The 12,793-nt window shown below is 39.6% G+C and overlaps 1 protein-coding gene across 1 annotated transcript; it reads right to left on the bottom strand.

Annotated features, from left to right (window-relative positions):
• Positions 1-2,302: 2,302 nt before the first annotated feature.
• Positions 2,303-4,052, bottom strand: LOC117475920 (gastrula zinc finger protein xLCGF3.1-like). Its single transcript, XM_034122263.1, has 2 exons — positions 4,041-4,052; positions 2,303-2,773 (listed from the first exon to the last, which is right to left on the bottom strand). Exons 1-2 carry the CDS (start codon positions 4,050-4,052, stop codon positions 2,303-2,305), a joined length of 483 nt encoding a protein of 160 aa, XP_033978154.1.
• Positions 4,053-12,793: the final 8,741 nt, after the last annotated feature.

The raw sequence follows: 12,793 nt of genomic DNA, 5'->3' as shown, positions 1-12,793 counted from the left end.
ACGAAGACATTTGTTACACTGTTTATATTTTCTGTTTTATTTCTATTTTGAGATGTTTACATTTTAGAATAGTTATTTCTACTTCTGTGCAATGCCTTGTTTTTTATGCTGCTGCAACGCAAACAATTCCTAATTTGGGATCAATAAAGTACCTCTTATCTTATCTTATATTGTCTAAATCTTAACGACAATGCTGCACTTTGAGCAAACTATAAGCGATGATGAACTTCCCTAAATGCGGATCATGTACAAGATTATTATAGAAATGTGTCACTTCGTGCAGCTGCGTAATGGACATGCGTCCATTAAAAAAAGATCAGCTGTGAAGGTAAGTGTCTGAGGCTACGCCATTATTCATCTAGCAGCTTCATTTTACAATCAGTCTATTTTGCTTTAGTTTGCGAAATTCAACAGTTCTGCCTCATTTCATTTCAACAGTGTGTGAGCTGCAGAATACATGTAAGCATTAAGCAGGTCGACACTACCATCTGGTGGTTGTAAAATACCTTTTTACAATTGAAACATCGACAAGAACAATACAACTTGGCTTTCAGATATTTCATGATTCACCCTTAGGAGCAGGTGCATACAAAACACAAAATAAACAAAAATACATTGAAAAGGGCTAAGGCTTTTTATGCAAATCATATTCCTCTATTACGCTCAACAATCAACAAAACTCAGGATTCAATTTATTAAAATTAATTTATAAAATGTACAAAAAAGATTAAAAAAACAATGTCCCTTTGAGACAAGCTGCTTCCATAATAGTGGAAAGAAAACATCCAGAATATATTATTTAGTAATTATTAATTATTTATATTATTATCATTAATCAGCGGTCTGTACTACTAGATTAACAACGTGTCACATGTTGTGAATCCACCAATCAGAATCGACTCGTATTCAACTAAACTGTGTAATAAATGAGGGATAATGTGCAGCGAGGCGGTCATTATGGGGTCATTATCTTGATCATGTTGAAATAAATGAAGTGGTAATTAAAACGAGTATGTACCTGAACGAAAAGTATAACAATTACCTCAACATTTACACAGATGGATCTAAGAAGCAAGAATGCGTGGGGATAGGCGTGTATATCCCAGAATTCAAAATATCAATCTCAAAACGAGTGTCAAATAACTTATCAGTTTATACAGCAGAAATACTAGCAGCAATTATTGGGCTACAATGGGTTGAAGAGGTCAGACCTGATAGGGTGGTGATATGCACAGCAGCACAGACTCGTCAACAATAACTGTTAGAGAAGATTTAATCATTGAACTTAACCACTGCTTACTGAGACTTCAGAGGAGGGGAATAGATGTGCAGTTATGCTGGGTGCCTGCACATGAGGGGGTTCAAGGGAATGAGCATGCTGATAAGTTAGCAAAAGATGCGTTACAAAAGGAAATAGCAATACCAGTTTCACTTGGGAAAGGAGAAGGAAAAGCAATAATTAAGAAGAAGGGTATGGAAATATGGCAGAAAAGGTGGGAGGAAGACAGGGACGCGGGAAGGGGGGGTGCTGAGGGGGCTGCAGCACCCCCATCTGTTGGCGGAGAGTTGTAACTGCAACGCCAAAAAGTTCGCTAAACAAATCAATACAAAAGTTTTATTTTGAGTTACTATTTTTGAGTTAGCATTTTAGTGTAAGCAGTCTATAAAAAGCTTCACTATATAAGAGAAAGTGATAATGCGGTCTGCTTCTTCTGTTGCTCTGCTATAGAAAAGAAGCTTGTCAGTGCAGACAAGATCCGGGATGGGAGTTTTGTGAAAGGAGGAATTAAGAACATGGCGAAAGGCAGGGGAAACACACACCTGAATTTAAAGGTGGGGTAGGTAAGTTTGAGAAACCGGCTCGAGATCGCTAGAATTTGAAAATACACAACCGGAAAAAATCTGCCACTTCCTTATAGAGCCCCTCCTCCAACACACACGAACGCGCACATGACCAATGAGGGCACGAGATAAGTGTGTGACAGTGTGTGACAGGCAGGTAGGCCATCCAGTTATTTTAGCCGGGCCGGCTAAAATGATTGGTCGTGCTTTTTACAGTACTACAGCTTCCACAGATGAATTTTTATTATGGATTTTTTGTCAAAGCACTTCAGATATTCATTGCTATCGGGATGTTAAGAGCATTCCATGGAATATAACAAAAAGTGTATCTCGAGCCCGTTTCTCAAACTTACCTACCCCACCTTTAAGTGAATGCATATTCATTTTATTGAGAACAATTTAACAACTTTTAAAATCCACACAACGTCTTTTAACAGCGAGTTGTGTCCAGCAGTCCACCTCACTCTTTCTGAACAGTCTCAGTGCAATAGTGAAGGTTTTCTCCCATGTGCGGTATGCTGATCTTCAAGTGGTCTGGTTCTCTGAAACTATTCTCACAGTGAGCACAGACGTCAGGTTTCTCTCCGTCGTTGGTAGGCTGGTGGAGCTTCATACTGCATGAGTCCCTGAAACCTTTCTCACACTGGTCACAATAGTTGGGCTTTTCTCCAGTGTGGGTTCTCTGGTGAATCTTCAAATGGCCTGACCGGCTAAAGCTCTTCTCACACTGGTCACAGGTGAAAGGTTTTTCTCCAGTGTGGGTACGTTTGTGGCGCTTCAAAGTCCCTGAACTCCAGAAACTCTTCTCACACTGGTCACAGGTGAAAGATTTTGCTATCATGGCTGTAGACTGATGTTGATCCAGCTGTTCTCTGATGTTACTCTTCTCCCCCTCGTCATGAAGTCTATCTGGGTTTTTGCAGGTTTCTTCCTATAAAACAAAAACAAAAGTGAACAGAAAACGAGACACAGACACTCCGAACAAGCAGCAAAAACTAGAATGTTCACCGTCATTAACTTGTGTTATGTCTTCCTTATTGCAATAGTAATTGTTATATGTGTGCACATGTGGCTTTAGGCTGTTGCTGAGTAACGCAAAAGTAATGTAAAGAGTAACGAGTTAGGGTTAGGGAGAAGTCCTTCAACAAGTGGCTTAATCTCAGAGGAGAGGATACTCTAGATTTAAATTGGTTAAACAGAAAGTGCTTTGATTTTGATTTAATGTTTGAGGTAATGAGGAATGGGAGGAAACAGAAAGTGAGGTATGTTGTAGGATGTGTTTAGATTAAGCATGTTTTAACACATGTAAATGTCTGTTTTAATGCTCTCACAGCTGCTTTGGTGGGGCTGCAAGAAAAGCTGGAATATTATGAATATTGAATTAGATTGGAAAGGTGAAAGCACTCGACTGCTGCTGTAATGAGAGGAAAAAGGGAGCTGCAAAGTTATAAAACACGTTGATTTTTAGTCATTTTGCAGCAAAATCAGCGATTAAATGTCCATTGTTTTACTAATTTGTATCCTCAAAGCCATTCCTGGGAATATAAACAACTCATTCTCATGATACCAGAGCATACACAGGATACATCTTTATTAAAAGTTCATATTTAGCTGTATTTTCCACATCTTAGAAATGCTGTTTCTCACAATCCCGATGAATAAAAGTTAAAATATTTAAAGATATCTACATAATCAAACATTTACACATGTATACAAAGTCCCACATTAAGAGGCATCAATACAACATGAAAATATAAAGGCACAAGAGTCAATATATACAAAAATAACAGTCACTTATAAACAGATGATGATGAATATGTTCATAGTCTTTGTTCAGGAGATAATCAGAGCTTTGAACTCACATTTAGGAGGAAAGGTTTGAAAAAGGAGAAGCTCCAACCAAAGATAACACATTAGGTTTCAAAGTCTGTGGGAACATTTATATTTCAGAGGTTTAGTTTTAGCAGAAATACAACTTTTATTACTTCCAGCGCTGCAGACTGCGTGTTAGCATAGCATTGATAGTGGAGAAAATACATTTTAAAGAACGATGATACCAGTTTTTCTACATCGTTGTTGCACTGTTCACATTTCAAAAGTAGTTTGGATTCATTCAGAAGTATTAAATATTGGATAAAGATTATAATTAAACCCTTTAAAATCATAATCATAATTAAAATACACCTTTCTTCTCTTACCTGTAGTGCCATTCATACATTTTTAAAGTCAAATGTTTAATATATTGGTTGTAGAAAAGTCTAATAATTAGCACTACGGCTAAGAGAGAAGATATAAACCTTAATTTGTATTCATTTGAATGTATAGAGGGGAAACTGAGGAGGTGATATTGGATAAAAAAGTCACTCTTAAAGGTGGGGTAGGTAAGTTTGAGAAACCGGCTCGAGATACACTTTTTGTTATATTCCATGGAATGCTCTTAACATCCCGATAGCAATGAATATCTGAAGTGCTTTGACAAAAAATCCATAAAACATGTCATCTGTGGAAGCCGTAGTACTGTAAAAAGCACGACCAATCATCTGAGCCGGCCCGGCGAAAATAACTGGATGGCCTACCTGCCTGTCAGCCTTCCATCTGTGCACAAACTTATCTCGTGCCCTCATTGGTCATGTGCACGTTCGTGTGTGTTGGAGGAGGGGCTCTGTAAGGAAGTGGCAGATTTTCTCCGGTTGTGTATTTTCAAATTCTAGCGATCTCGAGCCGGTTTCTCAAACTTACCTACCCCACCTTTAATTTAGAAATATTCAGATAATTACTACAGGACTGATTTTAATCTGTGCTCTGTACGTTATTATTTTAAAGGTTTTACATTATTATTTTTTAATGTACACAATCCTAGGTGTTTCAGTAATACGCTGCTGTAGGAAGATAAGAGAATATTTAGCAGTTTTTTATTTTATCGTCACATTTATTAAATAAAATTCAGTTGTTCCTGGAGGACTTAACGTATATATATATATTTAGCTTATTATTCCCAGTTTGCTTACACACCAGCACCTTTTTAAAATGTTAAAGTGATGCAAGAAAACAACATTTCTGTTCCTCAAAAACTGTATAATTACTCCAGAAATATGACCAGTCAAAAAGAGTTGGTCGGCCATTTTGGAGAGCAAAGTACGGCAACCCAAGGACGACATTTCACACAGCGGCGTTTCACAAAAAAGAGAAAAGAACGCTCAAAAAAACAGACGACATTACTAATAAACTTTATTTATAGAGCACCTTTCAAGCTTGAAGCGCTTTTACAGAAAATGACAGAAAATGACAATAACAAATGAGCAATAATTAAAAACAAGGTATAAACAAACAGAAAGAGTTATACTTAAATAGGGCGGTCAGTCGATTAAAATAGTTTATCACGATTAATCGCAAATTAATCGCACATTTATCTGTTCTAAATGTACCTTAGAGGGATATTTTTCAAGTTTGTAATACTCTTATCAACATATGAGTGGACAAATATGCTTTATATGTTTGTTTATTATCATTTGAACAATGACAAATATTCTCATGAATATTAAACACAACAACCTGAACATTACAAATATTCGCCTCTCTCTCATGCAATAATACAATACAAAGTGTGTGTGTGTGTGTGTGTGAGAATGGGGAGACACTGTGATGGATCGTTGGAGCTATGTGCAGCTCAAGGCATATATGCTCGAACGGGAGCTGCAATCATGTTGCGCGCACTATCCGTGCTGAGTGCGCTGACTTTTCGTACAATGTCCCACTGTCTGGCTACCTGCATAAAGTCAAGTGCTCGGCGCAGTTGTCGGCGAAATGTCGCTCCTCTGTTTTCATTGAAACAGCTCCTTATATCCGTTAGCGCAGCTAGCTAGCACCAGATGCTAACAACACGTAAGGTGTGCCTCGCTCGCACCACACATACACACACCCACACACCCACACCCTCCCGGTCCTCCCGATGGCCAGTCCGGGCCTGCCGGTGAGCGTGGAAGTGTGGTCTGCCACAAGTTGGCGGCAGGAGCGGGGCTGTCAGCATCAGCTTGGAGATGGTATTTTAAACTCGATGCGCTCTGAAACTACGGGGCGGCCGAGGACAAAAGATACACATGCGTTAATCGCGTTAAAATAATTAGTGGCAAGGCAAGGCAAGGCAAGGCAAGGCAAGTTTATTTATATAGCACCTTTCAACACAAGGCAATTCAAAGTGCTTTACAAAAATGGAAGACATTATGAAAATGGCATTTAAAATCAGTCATTAAAAGAAAAGATAATAAAATAAACATTACAAGAAAAAATACATGGATAAAAGTTAAAAGTTACAGTGCAGTTTAAGATGTGAATAGTTCAATTAAAAGCAGCGGCAAAAAGAAAAGTCTTCAGCCTGGATTTAAAAGTAGTAAGAGTTGCAGCGGACCTGCAGGTTTCTGGGAGTTTGTTCCAGATATTTGGAGCATAATAACTGAATGCTGCTTTACCATGTTTAGTTCTGACTCTGGGGACAGAAAGCTGACCAGTCCCTGAAGACCTGAGAGTTCTGGATGGTTCATAATTTAGCAGTAGGTCAGACATGTATTTTGGGCCTAAACAATTCAAAGCTTTATAAACCAGCAACAATATTTTGAAATCTATTCGTTGACACACAGGAAGCCAGTGTAAGGACTTCAGAACAGGAGTGATGTGATCCACTTTCTTAGTGTTAGTGAGGACTCGAGCAGCGGCGTTCTGAATTAGCTGCAGCTTTCTAATAGATTTTTTTGTGAGACCTGTAAAGACACCATTACAGTAGTCGATAAAGCTTTATAAAGATAAAAGCATGGACAAGTTTTTCCAAATCCTGCTGTGACATTAGTCTTTTAATCCTAGATATGTTCTTTAGGTGATAGTAGGCTGATTTAGTAACTGTTTTAATGTGACTGTTGAAACTCAGGTCAGAGTCCATGACTACACCTAGATTTCTGGCTTTATCTGTTGTTTTGAACATTGCAGACTGAAGCTCAGCGCTAACTTTTATACGTTCTGCCTTGGCTCCAAAAACCATTACCTCAGTTTTATCTTTGTTTAATTGGAGAAAGTTCTGACACATCCAGTCATTGATTTGTTCAATGCACTTACTCAGTGTTTGAATTGGAGCATAATCTCCTGGTGAAATTGTTACGTAAATTTGTGTGTCATCCGCATAGCTATGGTAACTTATTTTGTTGTTCTTCATTATCTGAGCCAGTGGTAGCATGTCGATGTTAAAGAGAAGAGGCCCCCAAGATGGAGCCTTGAGGTACCCCAAGTACCCGTTAATTTTTTTTTGCGTTAACGCGTTATTAACGCGTTAACTTGACAGCCCTAATCTTAAAACATGAAAAGTGATTCTACTAACAAATTACAGTTGCCCCAAATCATAAGCCAAATTAAAAAGATAGGTCTTTAATTTACTTTAAATGTTTTGAATCTGAGCGAGAGAGATGAGTTATTGTTATTACAACGCGAGTTCCCGATTATTTGAGAACTCCTTTTAGTGGGTTGATTACATTCTTATTATAAGTGAGAAATGGATTTAACTTCAACTACCAAACTGCAGAAATAAGAAACTGTAAATGTAGCAATCATTTATGGTATTAATAATTAATATCTTAACTGTGAATGTCTTTCATTTTATGTAAAATCTTAAATGTTTTAGTCTAGGCCAAAATGTTCTCTGTTGAGATTCCTGGAAAAAAGGGACATTTCATTAAAAACAAATCTCTGTTTTTTTATTATAGGACAATCATTGCTAAATCTCAAAGAGCTTCCCGAGCTTTGTAATTTCTATGATGTCCTATTTGGGTTGCCCTTCGTAAAATCGGGTAATCATTCCCCCCATATTGGACAGTTACGTACGGCAACCCAAATAGGACATTTGACGTCCAGGCGGCTGCCTGAGTTGCACTGCACAAGAATGTGTTGGTCTGCCATAAACTTATAAACGATAAGAAATACGATAACAGAGAAATTACAAAGCTGGGAAAGACCTTTCAGATTTAATAATAATTGTCTTTTAAGAAAAATACAGATTTAATAACAGAGTTTTTGTCTTGAATGAACTTTTTAATGGAAAATATTTTATGTCATTTCCCTTTTTTCCAGGAATCTCAACAGAGATTTTACATAGAATGAAAGACATTCACAGTTAAGAATTATATATAAATTATTAATGCCATAAATGATTGAATGTACTCAACCCACTAAAAGGAGTTATTCTCAAATCATCGGGAAATTACGTTGAAATAAAAATAATTAGGTTGTCGGGATTATTGAGTTTTTTTCTCTTCTTTGTGAAACGCTTCTGTGTCAAATGTCCTACTTGGGTTGCCGTACATAGCTCTCCAAAATGGCGGATATCGGGAAGTCACAGCGCCATCTTGTATACGGGCGTCTTGAATTCATATATCTTATAAACACGATAAGCGCCACAGTATTCATTCTATATTTCAATTCCTTTTTTTAACACAGAGAATTGTTGCACTGTTTATTGTTTATGATTATTTATAGCTTGTTATAAGTGTGTACGGAGAAATGTGTGTCAGAAAACGATGGATTCAGCAAGTGCCTCGATCTGTATTTATCGTTAATATTCCTCACGTTATTTATCAGAACAACGCCTCCTATTCTCAGATTATACATTTCTAAACCTTCACCCTCACACAGAAATCCTCTCTTGAATCTAATTGTTATTGATTAGCTGGAATCAGAAATATTAGTTTAGATTATTGTTTTTGTTTGACTTTGTATTAAAACGTGACCTTTTGAAATATTGTAAAGTACTGTAAGAGAATAGCAAAGCTTTCCAGATGCACATTAAATAAGTCTTTTAACTTCAATCTTTGTGTGGTTAGTTACTAATCTGTTCATACCCCCCAGGAGACGGTGCTGGACCGTTTCTCTTCACCCTCTACACTGCAGACTTCACCCACAACACTGCAACCTGTCACCTGCAGAAGTTCTGACGACTCCGCCATCGTTGGCCTCTCCAACGAGGACGACAGGGAGTACAGAGAGCTGACGCAGGACTTCACCCTCTGGTGCCAGAGGAACCTCCTCCAGCTCAACGCAGGGAAGACCAAGGAGCTGGTGGTGGATTTCAGACGGCGCCAACACTCCCCCCCCCGACACCAGTGAACATCCAGGGAGCGGAAGTTGAGATTGTGAAATCTTACAAATACCTGGGTGTTCATCTGAATAATAAACTGGACTGATCATTCTGCTGCTCTGCACAAGAAGGGACAGAGCAGACTCTTTCTGCTGAGGAGACTGAGGTCTTTCGGGGTACTTCGGGGCACTCCTTCAGACATTTCATGACTCTGTTGTGGCATCAGCCATTTCTATGGTGTGGCCTGCTGGGGCAGCAGCATCTCGGCTGCTGACAGGAAGAGACTGAACAGACTGGTAAGGAAGCTCTGTCCTGGGGAGTCCTCTGGACACTGTGGAGGAGGTGGGAGACAGGAGTCCTCTGGACACTGTGGAGGTGGTGGGAGACAGGAGATATATATATACCAAAGGAAGGCCTATACGGGTAGCTGCTCTCAGGAGGGAGTCCAGGAGAAAAGAGAGAAGGAAAGTGGCCTTTGCTCAGAATCTGTGTTACCTTCAAGGACAAGGGGAAACGTGTACAGGTAACAAAACAGAGGATTGATTGATTGATTGAAAAGTTTATTAACAGCTTGTATATTGGGTACAGTACAGTACAGCTCAAAACATACAATTGTTAAGGGGATGCAGACCAGAGAAAGACTTTCGTCTTGTTTACATCAGGGTCCCCCATTTCCAATTCATCATATCATTTAAGACATATAAGACATATTTGACATACAGATGGCTTATTTACAATTTACATACAGGTGGTTTTTTACATACAGATGGCTTATTTACAATTTTCATTTTAGATTTCGTTCTAATACATCCTAACAGGACATTTTAAGACATACCAAGTCTACAGATATACAGTTAGTAACAGAGTCTAAAATGCGAGTATATACATAGATGGGGGGGGGAAGCTGTCCATTGTACGACAGGTTGAGATTTGTACCATTACCGGGGCCAGTTTTGCAATGCTTTCCCCCGAAGGTGCTCTTTAAGAGAGGTTTTGAAGGTAAGTATAGTTTTACTTTCCTTTACAGTTGTGGGAAGAGCGTTCCACCTTGATGTGGCATAATTGCGAAACGTGTATTCCCCTTTTTTTGTGCCAAATCTGGGTTTTACATGATTTGTGGAGCTCCCTCTGGTGTTATGATCATGGTATTCCTTGACCTTTGGGAAGAATTTTGACATGTACATGGGTACCATAGAGGTGTAGTGGATCTTGTAGACCAGGCCCATTGCAAGTAGCTGTACTCTGTCGTCTACTCTAAGCCATCCTAGGTTGTCAAAGTGGGCAGAGGTGAGGTGGGTTCTAGATGAAAGGTCAAGCAGTAGTCTGACCAGTTTATTTTGCGATGTTTGAAGTTTTATTTTTAGCGCCTTGGAGGTGCTATGGTACCATGACGTGCAAGCATAGTCATAGTACCCTTGAATGAGTGCTCCTGCCAGAGTTTTCAGGGTGTTTTTGTTTACCAGAGAGGAGATCCGGTATAGGAATCTAGTTCTTTGATTGACTTTTTTTATTACATTGGATGCCATTTTGTCACAGGAGAGGTTTGCCTCAAGAATAGATCCTAGGTATGTAATTTCCTTCTTACTTGTGACAATAATGTCACCCACTGCAACTGAGAAGTCGTCGGATTTGCTGAGATTATGTTTCGAACCGAAGAGAATGGACTCTGTTTTACCCAGGTGTAATGATAATTTATTATCGGCGAGCCAGGTGCAGATTCTGCCGAGCTCGGAGCTGAGGGTTTTTTCAACCTGCAATCTGCTCCTGTCAGAGACCAGCAGGGCTGAGTCGTCCGCGAACAGGAACAAGTTGCAGTCACATGCTGATGACATGTCATTTGCATAAATTAGGAACAGTAACGGACCTAATATGCTTCCTTGTGGAACACCACAGCTCACTGGGAGGGGGGGGGACAGAGTACCGTTTACCTCCACCATCTGTTCTCTCCCCTCCAGGTAGGATTGCATCCAGCTCACCGATAGTTTATCAAAACCAATTGCTTTTAGCTTGTCAATCAGAATGGGGTGATTGACAGTGTCGAAAGCCTTTTGTAGGTCCAGCATCACCATGCCGCAGTATTTACCCTCGTCCACCTCTTGTTTGATGTGGTCGTTCAAATAAAGAAGGCATGTGTCAGTGGAGTGGGATGTTCTAAAGCCAGATTGAAATTCATAGATTAGTTTCTTTTCTGCGAGGTACTTTTCGACCTGTTCATATACTATTTTTTCCATGACTTTCGAGATGGAGGTAAGTATAGAAACAGGGCGGTAGTTGCCTGGGTCCAATTTGCTGCCCTTTTTGTGCAGGGGGGTTACTCTTGCAATTTTGAAGTCTTTGGGTACTTTTCCCTGTTTTATGGAGAGGTTAATTATGTGAGCTATGACTGGTGAGATGGCGGTTGCTGTGTCTCTGAGGAATTTGGAGGGGATATTGTCGTGGCCAGTGGCCTTGTTAGGTTTGAGGGCGCTCAGTTTAATGAGTACCTCTGCTGTTGTTACCCTTGCTAGACTGAAATCATCTTTGCGTACCCCTAGGTTTTTGTAGTAGGTCATGATGTGATCTACTCCAAAAAGCCCTGAGTGGGAGGGTAATTTATTTACAAGAGTTGTGGCTATGTTTGTGAAAAAAATGTTCAAGTACTTGGCCACATCCAGTTTGTCTGTGATGAGCCTGTTATCTGTCTTTATGTTTACGTTTGAAAATCTCGTTTTGAGTTTTTTACTGCAGCCAAGCTGGTTATTGAGTAATTTCCAAAGTTCACGGGGTTTATTTTTGTTTTCCTCAGTTTTGTCATTGATGAAATTCTTTTTGGCAGTTTTGATCATGGAGCTTACGTCATTTCTTAGTCTGTTTCTTTCAATTTTTAGTTCAGTCACGTGGGCCTGGAGTTCACTGCTCGTGCTTTTGGAAAGCATTGACTGACTTTTATGAAACTCAGAGCATTTTTTGTCTCTGGTTTTCATGGCGGTCAGTATGCCGGAGTGCATCCACGGCTCAGCGCGATTTTTTACCCTGGTTGTTCTTAGGGGGGCCAAATCATTGAGTATTGCAGAGAATTTGTTTTTGAAACCAAGCCATGTTTCTTCAACTTGTGTACCACTGAGCTCATCTGACCAGTCCAGGCTCTCCAGTTCTAGGTTAAAGGCCTCGCTAGAGTAGTTTTTGAGGTCTCTAGATATGACTGTTTTGTGACAGCCGGCCTTTTGTTTTAGCTTTTTGCGGGTACAGAATATCATATAATGATCACTTAAACCGCATGCTATAACCCCTTTACTGGAGATCCTGGACCTGTCAGAGGTCAGAATGAGATCAATGGTAGTTTGTGTTGTTTCACATACCCGGGTGGGTTGGGTGATTAGCTGGCTGAAGCCGTGCAGATCACAAATCCTACTGAAGGACTTGAAGACGGACGTGTCTTTACGTTGCATATCCGTGTTCCAGTCTCCAATAATAATTGTCTCTACATCCCCCACATCAGCCAAACACCCATCTAATGTATCATAAAAGTCACTCTGTTCCGGTGGTCTATAGATTGTCCCGACTATTACAGATTTAGCATTGTCAAAAAGAATTTCAACCCACACAGATTCAATATTTTCATGATGCAGGTCAGTACGGTTTTTGAAATTGGTGTCTTTATGTATGTACATGCAGACACCACCTCCATTCACGTTCCTGTCCCTTCTCACTACAAGATAATCTTCAATTTCAATCTCTGAATCTGTAATGGAATTGTCCAATTTGGTCTCAGAAAAGCATAATATGCTTGCCTTACCGTTCATGAACAGTTGCCTGAGTTCAGCCAGTTTGTGTCTCAGGCTGTTAGTGTTCAGATGAAAA

The sequence above is a fragment of the Trematomus bernacchii genome, unplaced genomic scaffold, assembly GCF_902827165.1.
Source record: "Trematomus bernacchii unplaced genomic scaffold, fTreBer1.1, whole genome shotgun sequence".
NCBI lineage: Eukaryota > Metazoa > Chordata > Actinopteri > Perciformes > Nototheniidae > Trematomus > Trematomus bernacchii.
Note: the sequence above shows the minus strand (reverse complement) of the source record. Positions and strands in the feature narration are given on the sequence as shown.